Source organism: Talpa europaea (genome assembly GCF_964194135.1).
Source record: "Talpa europaea genome assembly, chromosome: 10".
In the NCBI taxonomy this organism is placed as follows: Eukaryota; Metazoa; Chordata; class Mammalia; order Eulipotyphla; family Talpidae; genus Talpa; species Talpa europaea.
The window spans coordinates 112,455,114-112,470,276 of NC_140077.1; the positions used below are offsets into that span (position 1 = coordinate 112,455,114).

The window sequence follows — 15,163 nt, forward strand, 5'->3', positions numbered from 1 at the left end:
GCCACGCGGAGCGGCTGTAAGCGGAGAGGCTGACTCCCGCGTGTCCATGGCCGGGGTGGTCGCGTCTCGCCTTGGACACATTAGATGAGGCTGGTTCCCAGCGTCCGCCTGTGGCCCCAGCTCTGTTTCCTGCAAAGGACTAATCAGAACCAGGAGATTGGGGTTTGAATCTTCCTCTCTTCTGATCTTCCCCCAAGTCTCCTCGCCCCCACACCCCCCACACCGCAAGCCAGAATCCGGGAGGCGCTCTGATGCCAGGTCAGGATGGAGACGGGGTGGCTCTGGGGTGGCGCCTGGGCTGACTGTGCTCTTCTCTGTCCTCCCTTCCCTGACAGCACCCTGGAGGGCTACTACGTGGACGACGCTCTGCAGGGCCAGGGCGTGTACACCTACGAGGACGGGGGCGTGCTGCAGGGCACCTACGTGGACGGGGAGCTGAACGGCCCGGCCCAGGAGTACGACACGGACGGACGGGTGATCTTCAAGGGCCAGTACAAGGACAACATCCGGCACGGCGTGTGCTGGATCTACTACCCAGTAAGCCGGTCGCTGCGCCTCTCGCGGGGAAGCAGCACGTTTTAAAACCGGGCTTTGACGCTTCCCAGTGACTAGTCAGACGCCTCCTCTGTGTGAACCTGGGTGACGCGAGGAGACGCAGGCCCTTGGCTCTGCGAGGAATCCTTTTTCAGTGTTGTTTTAGATTAAAACCAAATGGGAACGAAATTGACCTTATGGGCCACTAGTCAAGACAAAAATGTGTTGCTTTTTAAAAATCTTCCTTTGTACATTGAAAGGAGTGGAAGGTTTCATTGTTATTGAATTTATTGTTTCTCATAGGTGAGAATAAATCCAGATTTTACAAACCTGTCCTCTACTTTTAAAGGTCCGTTATGGCTAATTTAGTGATTAAATGAAGATGATTATAATTAACTTGCCTTTGGGTATTTGATAACAGTTTATGCTATTTCTAGGGTTTATTAGAGTAAAAAGATGTGGCAAAAACCCTGGGTAGGAGTTAAAGCTCCCAATTTTTGTTTGCATTTCAAATGTCCCATTTGTCGTTAGTGAAGTTTCAGAAAATAGACCTTAGAAAGTATCTAATTTTGTCCAGAATGTAAGTCAAAACACATTTCTTTCTTATTCTAAACCCTGTCTTCTTTTTTTTTTAAGATTTATTTATTCATGCACACAAGAGCTGGGGTACAGGCCAGAGATGTTGGGGGTGAGAGGATTCACCAGAGAATTAAAAAGTATTAATAAAAACAAATCACCAGTTATACATATAACAAGAAAAGCAACCTCAGCTAAACCTATGTCCATATTATTGACTTAAAAAATAAGCCCATCTCTGGGAAGGTATAAGAAAAGGACATTGTAAAACACTTAGAAATCGTTCCTAAAGCATTTACCTGGGCCTTGGGCGGGGTCTGCGGTAGATGAGATGTCTTCAGCACTGCCGAGCAAGCCGGCAGGAAGGGGCATGAGACGCAAGAACTTTCTAGTTTGGGAGGATGGAAACTCGCGTTGCTCTTAGCAGGCAGGCTGAGCATCTGGCTCTGACGACACTGTGAACCCTGAAGTCCGGGGTAGTGGACCATGCTTGAGGGCCGGTACGGGGGACTGGAGTGTGGCTTCCCTGACCCTCCCCCCATCCCTGCTGTGGTGACTGTGATGAGTTAAGTCCCCCGGTGGGACCAAAGACGCAGCAAGGCGAACGGGTCCACCTCACCCAATGTAGTTGCAACTTGAGACCTAAGTTTGCAGCTCCACTCTAGCCTTTACTGTCATTATTAATGCTATTAAGCACAGCGAGGACTCTGCTGTCGGAAGGAAGCACCGGGGAGTTAGGAGCTTTCCAGTTAACTTGGTTGACAACACTAGTTTCACATACGGCTGCTCTTGGCAGTTTGGGGGAACGAATCACACCCCTTGGCTTTCTGGATCTGAGGCAGTGCAGAACTAGACCCCAGGTCTCGGGGATCCAGGCGCTGGTTTATTGTGGTGATGCTGATGGGCCTGTGGTGTGGCCCCAAAGCCAAACAGGCTTCTACTCCTGCTCTGAACTGACTAGAGAAGTTTCAGGCTCCCAAGGTTAGGGGCTGCCTGGGGCTGCTTCCCAAGCAGAGGACAGGAACGGAGAGGGACACACCGGCGGTCTGCAGCACTGGCAGGTCACCACATCAGGAGAAGGGGGGTGAAAGGAGGCATCACACCCGACCCTGGCCAGCCCTGGGGGTCTGGGCTGCAGGCCTGCCTGCTCATTACTGCAATGAACGGCTCCTCCTCCTACCAGGGGGAGCCACTGAGCAGAGGCGAGAAAGCAGCTTCTCTTCCCGGGCCCTCCCTGGGGGCTGACCAGGGTGGTTTTATAACTTGGGCCAAAGTAGGAACAAGGGGAGAAGAATGAATGGTTCACCCATAGTATTTGTCAGCTCACCCTAAAAGGAGTTTGCTTCTTTCAAAATTTAACCTTGGAACAGTGATGAAAAGTTTTAAATTAAATATTCATAACTCCTTTTGGAAATAGAAGGAGCTCTGCTCTATCCATCTCTGCAAGTAAATTCACTCCTCTCAGCCAGATGTTTAAAGCCCTTGTGGGCGGGTGGGGAATGTGAGACGGTGTTCTCTTGTAACCACGGAACGGTGGTGCTGGCTTATCTCCGTCACAGGATGTAAGACGCGCTCTTGCTCTGTGGCGACCATGAAGCCTGGAGGCAGATCCTACAGAGAGAGGATCATCCCCGGTTATGCTGAGCTCTTAAGAATTAGCTTGGGGAGGAGAAAGCAATAAATACATCCCTAATGCACTTTCTAGCCATGAAAAAGAAATGCTTCCAAGCATTCCTCTTTCTATAGAAGTGCTGTGATTCGTTTTTTAATTGCTAACCTTTGTTTTCCAAAAAGCAATTAGACTTCAGTGAACTGTAGACCCCACACATCTGAAACTGTTTATTCCTCCCTCTCTGTCTCTCTGGAAGTAGCATTTGGATCACTCAGAAGTCCTCCTACATGACTGACTTTGAGTAGCCGTTTCTGGAGCCTGGGATTTGGGGCAACAACCAGGCTTTTAGAGGGGGTCAGGGGGTTACTATTGTCATCAAGTCCACGATGGTCTTCGGTTTTCAAAGCTGTACCATAAGGACCTTCTCTACGGGGAAAGAGAGAGAGAGAGAAAAGGAAATATTTCTCATACCCTAGGTTAGATTAGTTTTCGATCATTTATTTGATTATTTTGGGTATCTCAGCTCAATTCAAACATTATTTATGGCCCAACTACTGTGCCCCAGCAATTACCAGGATGCAGAATTAGCTGCCACCGCTGCCCTACCGCACATCAGGACCCTCGGGAATAGGGCAGGTGCAGTTACAGCGGGAGCCTGGGAGGACGCAGGAGGGAGGCTAAGTGGACAGAGCGGGAGAAAGGAGTGATGAGGGGGTAGAGCTTGGCTGACCTTCTTCCATCCTTCCAACTCCAAACAAGCTGATGGGACGGGATGCCCGGGCACATCCCAAGTCCCTTCATCTCTCTCTTAGGAGACGGGGCGGTGCTCTCTGCTCCTGCCTGATAAACACATGAAGTACATTTGAGGTAGAGGTTTTCTTGATAGATGGGAAATCCAGGCTGAGTGGTCTGCACCTCGGGTGAGCCTGGTTCCCGCAGGCACCGGTCACCACACTTGCTGTTGGCCTCGGCTACGCTTAGTCACGTTTCCTTGCCGCGTCTCTAACTAGCATAAGACGCAACGCTTTTGTTTCCTACATAACAAACCAAGATAGAACAACTTGTCCAAGATGACAAAGTGTACCTCAGTCTCCGACTTTCTAAATCCCACACATGTAACTTCAGCGGGTTTGGGGATGTGGTGGGATGGGGGTGGCATCGTGATTTTCTCACTCACGTGAAAGGTCTGAGTTTTTAAATTGTCACGATCTGCATTATCGCTGTTACCGCTGGGAGAGCAGAGAAGGCGCGCCCGTGCTGCCGTGTGACACCTTCTGGCTCTGGCTTCTCCATCAGGACGGCGGCAGCCTGGTCGGAGACGTGAATGAAGACGGGGAGATGACCGGGGAGAAGATCGCCTACGTGTACCCCGACGGGAGGACGGCGCTTTATGGAAAGTTCATCGACGGGGAGATGATAGAAGGGAGACTGGCCACCCTCACGTCCACTGAAGAAGGGAGACCTCACTTTGAGCTGGCGCCTGCAGGTGAGCTAACCCCAGAGCCGGTAGATGTAGCGGCGCAATGGGCACAGGGCAGGTTCTCCATGATCCGGCAGGCGGGTAAAGGAGAGTCATGGAGCCCCCAGTGGCTTTCTCAGGCTTTTTTTTTTTAAGATTTATTTATTTATGCATACAAGAGCCCAGCTCTTGGGGTCCCCTCCGCCCTCTTAGGCCTCTCAGCTCTGCTAAGGGCTGTGTAACCAGTTTCCTGAATTAAATTCTTTGAAACCCTCAAATGGACTGTTTTCTGCTTAGATACTGATGGATCTGGATTGTTTTTCTAACTTTGAGTTTGAGGCATTAATTTGGGATCTGATTATATTACAGAAACAGAGAGGACCTGGTAGTCACTGGTAACCTCCAAGAAATTGCTTAATGGGATTATTTATGCTGCTTTAGTGCCTAAAATAATTGACTTTGCAGGGGGGAGTCCTCTGGTTCCAAAGACTTGTGTCTTTACTTTTTAGTTTCTGCAACTGGGAGGCTTGGTTGTGCTCTCAGCTGATCCTTTGCAAAGAAATATGTTGACTCTAGGACAGTTGGGCACCTTAGTTTCTGGAATAAATTACTGATTGACTTCTGAACCACCATAATAGAAACGAGATGACTTGATCAATGCTTTATCAAAAGCAGTGCTGTTCCCCTTCATTCTGGAGAGGCTGTTATTTCAGTGAAGGAGACCATCGCCAAGGCTACAGACTGGGTCTAGTATGAAGAAAATCACAGGAGAATTTCAAAACCATTATCCAATCTGTTCTAACCAGACAGCTCACAATTTCATGACATGTTCTTGCTTTTCAAATTTCAATTATACAAGCATCTTTTAAACCATTTGTATAAAGAAAATTCAAAAGCAAAAAGGGCCCCTGAGCTCCATCTGATGGCTGTTCATTGAGATCTGGATATAAACTCGCGTCCATCCCAGAAATACCATTTATATTGCAGAGTTACACTCGCGTTGGTATCATTTGAATCCTGTGGGGGATATTTAACTCTCCCTCCCCCTTGGGGAGAGAGAAACATTTATGCTGCCCTCCCTGACTCCGTGCCTGCCCTGACACCTTTGTTTGTTTTCAGGCCCAGCGTTCCATTTTGATAAGTCGACTTCTTCTTGCATTTCTACCAACGCTCTTCTTCCAGATCCTTATGAAGCAGAGAGGTAACCTTTTCCTGGTGATTTCAATGGTTATGTGAGATTAAGTAACTCCAGGATGGAGGCGAATGTTCCTCTGTGGCTCCATGGGCCAAGTTCCTGAGCAGCAAGATCGTTCCTCGTTTTCTGAGGGAGAGTGATTTCATCTTCCTCTAGAGCCAGTCAGTGTGAAAGAGTCTCTCACCCATAAGGCACGGCCTAGACGCAGACACAGAGAGAAGGGGGCCCTGCGGTTGGCGAGGCCGCATCCCATTGCCCCTTGCTGGGGCTCCGGCCCAGTCTCTGCACCCCCTGGGGCCCAGGGGAGCATTTCACACTGTTAAAGCTCCAGCCAGGGGGAACAGAAGGCTCCTTCCCCGCCCAACCCAGCCGGGCTCTGGAAGACAAGATAATGTCCTGGTTCACTTAGGGGAGACGGGGTGAAGCAAAGCAAAGAAGCACAAGGACATGCCCGCTTACAAGTGGCAGGTTCTGGACTCCACACGCTCACGCCCAGTGTTCAGTCTTGTCCACGCGCCAGCTCCCACGTCCCTGGGTCCCTGCCGGGGCGCCTTCTCGAGATGCTGGCCTCGGAGCAAGAGCGCCATCTGCGCTGAGCTCTTTGCCTCACTCTTTGTGAGTCCGGCGTCCACTTCACTGCTTGCCCCTGCCGTGTAGGGGTCACCCTAGCCCTTCCAGGATTGATTGACAGCTGTGCCCCCACAGGTCAAAGGAATGAACAGCTACTTTCTTGATACTAGGTTCCGGCCCCCTTACAAAGGGAGGGGCTGCTCTGTTGTTAGCCCCCAAACTCAGCATCATAACCAGTGTCTCGGCCTTGTGTTCCTCTGGGGGGACGACCTCTCACCCTGCCCGCCCTCAGTGGTTGAGCAAACTGCCCTTCGCGTGCACACTCCCGCTTCTGCCAGCTGGCTGAGGTCAGCCGCGTCGACCGGGCTCAGCGGGGCTCAGTGAGGCCAGGCTGGACTCCAGGCTCCAAGTTGGGCTTGGGTCTGTCTGCACTCTGGCCAGCACTCAGCCGCGGAAGTCACGCCCCCCGGCACCTTCTCATGGAGATGAATGGAAACCCTGGCAGGAACCATCTGGGCCCTCACCACCCCAGACCTGGCACAACCCTGCTCCCATGTTCTGGAAGCAAAGCAGCATGTAGGGCCAGGCCCAGAGCAGGCTGGCGGGCTGCATCCTCCGATGCCCAGGGCAGAGGGGCCCGCAGGCCAGGTGGCAGAGAGGAAGTCAAGCGCTGGCAGCTGTCATCAGTGTTCCCATCCATGAAATAAGGCTCACATCAATGCACCAAAAATTATAGACCCCCCGGTCCCCCAGAGTCACTGCACCACAGAGCCAAAGAGCTGAAGTGGCTGTTGATTAAATCTTTAACTTTTTAAAGATTTAATTAAATCTTATTAAATCTTTAACTTTTTTTTCTACTGAATTCATGGTTTGTAACATCCTGTCAGTTTCAGGCAGCCAGCACTGCAATTGGACCCCCGTGTCTAAGGCACCGTGTTCACCACCAAAGCCCAGTTTCCATCCCCCACCACCAGCACACCCCTTTTACCTGATTTATCCAGCCCCTCTTCTACCTGCTCTTCTGGTAGCTACGCTTGTTCTTAGCACCTGTATTTATTTTTGTTTTGATTTGCTTGCTTGTGTTGTTTCTTCATCTGCCACACAGGCATGGTATCATAGGATGTCTGTCTCCCGCTCACTCATTTCACTAAGCGGCAACCCTCGAGGCCCATCTATGCTGTTGCAATGCAGGTTTTCATGCTGTTATTATTTTGTATAGCTGTGTAATATTCCATTGTGTCTATACCCCGCATCCTTATTCATTAACCCTTCCATGGTTACTGACATTGTTCCCAGCTGTTGGCTACAGTGAATCCTGCATAACTGGGACACAAACCTCTTGCACGTATCCTGTCTGTATTCATGGGTGGTCTTTTCTTGTAAACCATGGGCTGGCAAATGTGCTGTCAAGGGCCACACAGTAACTATTGTAGGCTTCGTCGTTCTCTGTTGCACCTACTCAGTTCTGCCTTCGTAGCACTAAGCAGCTGTAGACAATATCACACAAATTGCTGTCTCAATAAAACTCTCGGGAAGGTAAGCAGCTGCCAGTTTTGGCTCTTAGACAATAGTTAACTGCCCCATTTTCAGCTCCTTTGTGAGGAAGTGCACATTGGGTTTATCTTATAAATGATCACTCTTGTATGTAAAAGTTCCATCTTGGGGTTTCATGAACACAGACATACCCTCGTGGGTCACTGACCGACCTGAGTATAGTTTGAATTCGCTTTGGAAAATGCCTTACTTGTTCAGGAAGACAGTGAACATTGTCGTTAGTTAAAAGCAAAAAAGAAAAAAAAAAATAAGCTTCTATCAAGCATTGAAGTGCTTTAGGAATAAGACATAAGTACCATTTCATGCATTTCCATGCCAAATAGCAAACATTTAGTTTAATGTTTTCTCCTTTACTCCCGTCCTCATTGGGTTATTATCAGGAGCTGACATTTTGGACTCGGGCACCATAATGAGATTTTGGCACTTGATATAGGGGCGACATATCTAACCAAAAACATCACTGTTTGACTCTGTTCTGTTTAGGGTTTATGTCGCCGAATCTCTCATTTCCAGCGCTGGAGAAGGGCTGTTTTCCAAGGTAGCGGCGGGACCTAACACTGTCATGTCTTTTTATAATGGAGTCCGAATTACCCACCAAGAGGTGAGTGAGGCGCAGGGGCAAAGCAGCTTCAAGGCTTGTTTCAGACACCTTGGTTTCCCCATTAGTCCCTTGGAACACAGGGGAAATCTAGAAGTACGAAGAAGCCAGCAGCTGGGCTTTCTCTTATAAAAGTAATTGTATATTTCCATAGAACAGTCTTCAGCAAAAGTACCATGGACCGGGTGGCTTATAAACAACAGGAATCTATTTCTTCCAGTGCTGGAGGTTGGGGTGTCCACGGCCAAGGTGCCGGCAGACCCGGTGCCTGGTCAGAACCCACTGCTGGTTCCTAAACCGCCCTCCTTGCTGTGGCCTCACAATGGGGGAGGAACCAGCTATTTCTTCAGGGCCTCTGTTATTTTTTTTAACTGAGGTAACATCAGCTGACATTGTTTTTGGTACTTTGGAAGTACAGTATCCCCGCACCCATTAGTGCACCTCCCCGGAGTCCACCAGCTAGTTCACCGTGCTCCCTGCCATCTTTGTTCTCACCTATCCCCTTCCTCCGCCCCTTCTGGAAGCTTCTCTTCTGCCATCAGCTTTCAAGGGTTAGTTTTAAAGCTTACCTTTATCTGACTTTTCATTTGATCTCTCTCTATATTCTACATATCAGTGATACCATCTGGTATTTATTTTTCTGCATCTGACTTTTTTCACTTAGTATTATCCCTTTCAGCTCCATCCATGTTGCTGCAAATGGCATGAGTTTATCCTTTCGATGGTTGTGGATATATACCACATCTTCTTGATCCAGTCATCTGTTTTTTGTTTTTTTTAAAAAAGATTTATTTTTATTTATTTATACAAGCACTGGGTACAGTCAGAAGCGCGGGAGGGTGAGAGAATTCACCAGAGCCAGAGCGGGGAGCAGAGCAGGCAGAAGGACCGAAGTACACTGCTGAGGGGAGCAGCGGGTGGCAGGAGAGGTCTGCGCGCCATGTGGGACCCTCCTCCGGTGGCCGGGGAGCAGCCGGGGATCAAACCGGTGCTGCAGAGGCTGCGGGCAGCTTCGCAACCCAGCGCTGAACCGCTGTGCCACCAGGGAGGCCCATCCAGTCATCTGTTTTGAGGCACTTAGATTGCTTCTATAGTTTGGCTATTGTAAACAATGCTGTAGTAAACATGGGAGTACAAATTTCTTTTCCAATTAATATTTATTAAATTTTTCAGGTAGATGCTTAGGAGGGGAATTACTGGGCCATATGGCAGATCTAGTTTTAATCTTTTGAGTCACCTCCATGCCGCTTCCATAGGGGCTGAGCCGGCTGCATCCCCACCACAGTGTATGGGGGTTCCACATCCTCCCCAGCCAGGGCCTCTTAAATAAGGCGCTGATCCTATAAGGATGCTCTGCCTGCCCCGCTAGCCTCCCCAAGGCCCCACCCCCAAACACCATCACCTGGGGGACTAGGGTCCTACACATGACCTGGGAGGACACAGACATTCAGTCTGTCACACATGCCTTCCTCATTATGGGGCGGCAGTTTGATTGCTTGTCGGTCTGCAACTGCTCTGTAGAATGTGGGGTGGGCAGAGTCCCAGAAAATACAACTTCTCTGTAGAATCAGCGGGAGGCCGCTGCTTCGGCCTGGACTTTGCCTCGGGCCTGAAAAGTTGAGACTCTGTGGCGCTCTGTCTGTAATCACTCTGTGACCTATGCTTTGTAGGACGACCCCACTTCTGCTGGTGCAAGCCATACTGGGTAGTCTCCATCTTACCTGGAAGGGTCCTATTGCCAAAAAAGCAAAAAAATAAAAAATCAGGAGCTCGATGACCTCTGGCCTTGAAGACACAATCATTGATACATTTACCAGGTTTCACGCACATGGTGTTGGTAGGAGGTCACCTCAAGAATGGCAGACACTCTCCTGGGCCTGGGATCTGAAACGCAGCTGTCAGTTTATGAGAAACCTGTTCTAGCCCCATTTAAAATGGCGGGGGGGGGGGGTGCCTCCGTCCATTGTTGGGAGCAGCTGCTGTTCTCGCAAGAGGGGCAGAAGCAGGAAGATGCCATCATGGCCGTCGTGGGTTCAGAACTTTCCATCCTTCCTTTCACACAAGATAAGGAAAAATCCTGGTACCAGCTGGGGCAGGCGGTGGGGCGAGGCTCTTCTCACCACAGGGGGACGTTCAAGGAAAATGAGTCAGAGCCTCTGACGTCCCCAGAGGTCCCGGGCCAGAGGGCCTCTCTGATGCTCCCGCCTCTGTCCTGCAGGTGGACAGCAGGGACTGGGCCCTGAACGGGAACACCCTCTCCCTGGATGAGGAGACCGTCATCGACGTCCCTGAGCCCTACAACCACCTCTCCAAGTACTGTGCCTCCTTGGGACACAAGGCGAATCACTCCTTCACCCCGAACTGCGTCTACGACATGTGAGTCTGACGCCCCCTGCCTCGATGCCCCGGCCGGGGAGGGCACGAGGGCGCTGCTCCCTCAGGCTCTCCAGGGGCCTCGCAGTTACCGCCTGAGGCTGGGATCCGAAAGGCCCCCTCTTTGGCCTTGGCAGGCTAAGAAATGGGCTTCAAAGTAGAAACACTCTCCTTAGGGTTGCTGATGTGTGTGTGCGCGCGTGTGAGTGCGCGTGTGTGAGTTCTTCAGTTGTCTCCTTCTACAAAGTGTCTCACGCAAGATGGTGTAATTTGGAACAACAATATAAATTGAAATAATCCCGCATAATGGAGATCAGGGAAGCCTCTGAGGGGAAGGCAGGAGGGAGACAGCTCCAAGCCCAGACAGAGGTCTCGGTGCCGGGAACGACCTGTGGGCGGCGTCCGTAGGGCTCCACATTGAAAAGGAGTCCGAATCGGACTCGGCCACAAGGTGGGTGAGCCCTGGACGCGCTGCCAAGTGCCAGGAGCCGGGCAGGAAGGGCTCGTGTGCGGTGCCTGGTGCCTGGACGCTGCTGTGGCCAAATTCCTGGGGACAGAAGGTTGTGCAGCGACTGCCTGGGCCTGAAGGGGGCTGGTGCCCAGGAGGATGGGGTTTCCTTGGAGGGAGACAGACTGTTCTAGACAGTGACGGTGGTCCCGCCCCGGAAACCCCTGTATCGTGCACTTCACATGGAAATTTGATGATCCATGAATTATATCTCAGCAAAGCTATTAGGAAATCAAACCATCCTGCCCCCCTGTTGGGGCTGGGCCCTCCCCTGGCTACCCCGTGGAGCCTCTTCTTAGAAACCTCCACTGATGGAGAACTGACTGCAGACCACCGAGGCAGCCGTCTGGACAGATGCAAATAGGTGACGAAACTGCCTCTGGGCTGCGATCACAAAGTTCTCTGTGGAGCCCCGGGATTTCCCTGTAACCCCCTAGTCAACCCTTTCCTTCTCCAGCGCCCTTTAATCTCTTGTCCACACAGTAACCCTGCAAATATTTTAGCAGGTCTCATGCCTCCCTCCCCCACAGTGTTCCCGTCCCCCACCTGTGCCTGCAGGGATACAGCTGGGGTTCTGGAAGCATCATCGCTGCTCTCCTTTAGTTCATCCTGAGCATGACCTTCTTCCCGGGATCCAGGCAACCCTGCAGCCTGTTCTCGCCAGTTCTGTCTCACCGCCCCCGTCCGCCATCTCGTGAACAGACGCAGGATCAGCTCATGTGCATTCAGTCTGCAGGAAAATTGCCAGAGTTTGAACGTCCTTTCCCGCGTCTCTGAGATGGCTTAAAAATTGTTCTGGCAGAGCCTTGCTCTCCTTGGCGGCCAGCAGCATGTTCTGAAGCCACCACTTGTGTTTAAAGGGCGGGTGGAAATGGCAGAGGACGTGTGTCATGCGAAATGAGACTGACACTGTCATTAACGCCGAGGCTTTTGTGGCGCGTGTGAACTAGGCCAGCGTAGCAAGCCCCGTGAAGCAGAGCGAACACACTCAGGGCGCCCTTCAGGACAAATCCATCCTTGATTTCACGCAAGGTCATGATGCTTCTCACCAAAAAAAAAAAAAAAAAGAGAGAGACAGCGCAGGACACAAGAAAGAAACCATTTGGGCAAAATCAAGTCTCTGCATGTGAGGATTTACCCCCCTTTCTTTCAAGCCCAGTTTGACCAATTCATTATTGGGGCAAAGGGAAGACTCCCTGAGTAATAATCAAATATAAAATTCAGATACCAATTCATGGCATTATGCGCTTCTAGAATCATGTGTCTTGTGCTGGACACTATATTGCAAGCCAGGAGATAGCTGGAGAGAGATGACGTGGACGTAGCGTTTGTGACAGTGCACTGCATGTCTGCACCAGCGACACTATCATTGTCCATCTCTTCCTGGGCCCGATTTACAAATTAGACTTGATCATCGGTGTCCTCCGTGGGAAAAATCAACACGGAGAGGTTTCTGTGCTCTGCTTGGTCTCCAGCATCTGGGAGCATAACTCCCCCCATAGGGGGGTCTGCTGTGTTTCACACAAAAGATGTCCCAAAACTACAGACACACCCCGTTCCCCACCACCCATAGAAGCAAGAACCAAGTGCTCACCCCCTGCCCCATGCCAGCTCCCCCAAGGCCACCGAACCTTCTCCTTGGTGTCTCTGCCCTCGACTCAGTGTGCCAGTAAGTAAAAGGGTCTTCCTTGCCGGTGCGATGCTTGTGCAGCTCTTCTGGGGGTTGAAGCTCTGAGGTAACTGAGTCTATTCTTCCTCCCCTGCTGGGAGCAGCACAGGGGGCCTGGCTGGTGTACCCCATCCAGCAGTAGCCTGGCCCCATGAGGAGAGGTCACTCCCTTCACTGGCCGCTTCACAGGGAAATGTTACAGAAACAGGTTGGGCGAGTCAATAAAATTTGATTAAAAAAAAAATAAAGAAATGGCCAGCAGGAGCCTCTAGGCTCCCCTGCTGGAAGGAAATCACCTGCTTTTATGCGGGGAAGTAAGGCTTCATCCAGGCAGGGAGAATAGAGAGGTTTTTGCTGTTGAAAATCCACAAGGCTCTTTCTTCCCCTGGAAAAGCCGCCCAGAGCTGGGGACCTGGTGCCCCAGGGCAGCCGAGGGAACCACCGGGCAGCTGCAGGACCGGTTTCCCATTAGGGACAGACTGTGGTTGTTGCGCATGATTGTCCGGTGAGAAATACGAGCATCAGATCTGCTCCAGAAAGGAAGACAGCGCAGTGCGTGGCTCTTACATTCTGAAGGGCAGACCCTCCGCAGGGGTGTTAAAATGCAGCTGCGACAGGACACAGTAGAATCCCTGGAGTCTAAAATTCTAGGAGATGCACCAAACTAACAGACTTTCTAATTTTTAAAAACTGCTCATGTTTTTTTAAAAAATCAAATCAAATGCAGCTGCCTGGCCAGCAGGTCTGGTGAGGGGCTAACGGTCCCCTGCCCGGCGGGATGCTCCCTGCCCCCCACCCCAGAGGTTTAGGGGCTCCGCGCAGGGCGGGCAGTTCCTCGGGGCCCTCTCCCTGCCCTCGGCCACGTCCTGAGGGTCTGGCCCGGGGGTGACTGCCTGTCCTCCCTGTGCAGGTTCATGCACCCCCGCTTTGGGCCCATCAAATGCATCCGCACCCTCGGGGCAGTGGAGGCCGAGGAGGAGCTCACCGTGGCCTACGGGTACGACCACAGCCCCCCGGGGAAGAGCGGCCCGGAGGCCCCCGAGTGGTACCAGGTGGAGCTGAGGGCCTTCCAGGCCGCCCAGCAGAAGTGAGGCCCGCCGGGGCCGGGACCTGGACCAGACCTGGATCTATGCACTTCGCTCCCGACCGCGCCGCGGGCCTGCTGCGCCGCGTCCACCCTCCTGCTCCACGTTAGCAACGACCTTCTCGCGTCCTAACTAGGTTTGACTGTGTTACTCACCCCAGATCTACAATTAGCTAGCCTTGCGACCGCGTTCTGCTGCGAGGTACTGTCGGGAGGTGACATGAGCCAGCCTGAGCTCTGGGTGGTGAGTCTGGAGCTGCACCCCATTCAGAGATGCCAAACGATCAGGCTGCAAAAGGGGGGGGCTTTTGGGTCATTTTTTAGTCGGTGGTTTTTCCATGATTTCTTTTTCCTAGGGCCAATGCAAACTGCATTGTTCTCACACTTGCATAGGCACTGTGCGGAGAGTAGGAATTCCTCCATTTTTATTCTCGAAATGTAGTCGAATTTGCCTTTTAACCTTTGATCTGTATCTTGCAATAGAACGGCTTTGTTTTTTTCCCCTTGTGGACAGAACCCACTTTTTGAGTTACTCACCCTTCCACTCCTGTTCTCTAGCTTAGGTATCTTTTACAAGAGTAAACTTCCCAGTGGATTTTGCATCCACGCCAGCCCAGCGCGTAGGTCTCTCTGGCGCTTTCTATATCAGCGTTCCATTATCCTGTCCTAATATAAGGAACTGGCTTCTAGGGCCAGGATATTATTATAGAATTATTATTCTCGCATGTAAACAAAGATATCTTTGCTTTAAGATGTGAGAAGAAATGAATTTCATTTGTTTGCGTTAAGTTATGGAAGAGTTGTAATATATACGTTAAGGCAGAAGAGAGGGAAAAGGATGTTTCTCAAGCAGTAACTGTGGCAATTTTGCAATATCTTTAATTGCACTCGTGATTTTTTCTCCTGGGGTGCACATTAAATGCATGTACCACAGAGCAGTCTGGCTCGGGACGCAGGGCATTGAATTCAAAATTAAGTAGCAAACTTGAGTTCTAACACAGAATTCAAAAGTTGTGATTTTTTTCTTTTAATCGCTACTGTTAGGAGAGGCATACTGGTCACTAGGAACAACTCAAACCTTAAAGCTAAACCTCTTCATCATTGTAAGTTCAGGGCACTTACCTGCTTCAGAGCATCGTGAGTTTCGAGTTAACACCTGTACAGTTTAAAAGCAACACTATCCATAGCATTTCAGCTATTTTGCCAGCCATGTGTGATCACAACTGCAGAAATAGAGTAAAACCCTGTTTTTTAGTTCAGCTGATTAGGTGTGTATTCTCTGGGGTGGCTCTGAGTGGACTCTGGGCGTCTGGGGATTTTGTATGCATCCTCTCCACATGCCAAAGCCGGGTCTTCTCCAGATGCCTCCAGTGGCGGCTGGGAGGTCCGGATGGGCAGCTGCTCTGGCCGGTAAGTGTCCCCCTGGCCTCT

At 50.9% G+C, this 15,163-nt stretch overlaps 1 protein-coding gene across 1 annotated transcript in view; it reads left to right on the forward strand.

The window, feature by feature from the left end:
* SETD7 (SET domain containing 7, histone lysine methyltransferase) overlaps positions 1–13,739 on the forward strand; it is a gene marked incomplete at its 3' end in the record, with an annotated part of 29,250 nt that extends 15,511 nt beyond the window's left edge. Inside the window, exons 3-8 of the mRNA XM_084245060.1 lie at positions 336–537; positions 4,019–4,208; positions 5,301–5,382; positions 7,984–8,101; positions 10,317–10,474; positions 13,559–13,739. Of these exons, the coding sequence (XP_084101186.1) occupies positions 336–537; positions 4,019–4,208; positions 5,301–5,382; positions 7,984–8,101; positions 10,317–10,474; positions 13,559–13,739 (931 nt within the window). The remainder of the gene's footprint in view (positions 1–335; positions 538–4,018; positions 4,209–5,300; positions 5,383–7,983; positions 8,102–10,316; positions 10,475–13,558) is intronic.
* Positions 13,740–15,163: the final 1,424 nt, after the last annotated feature.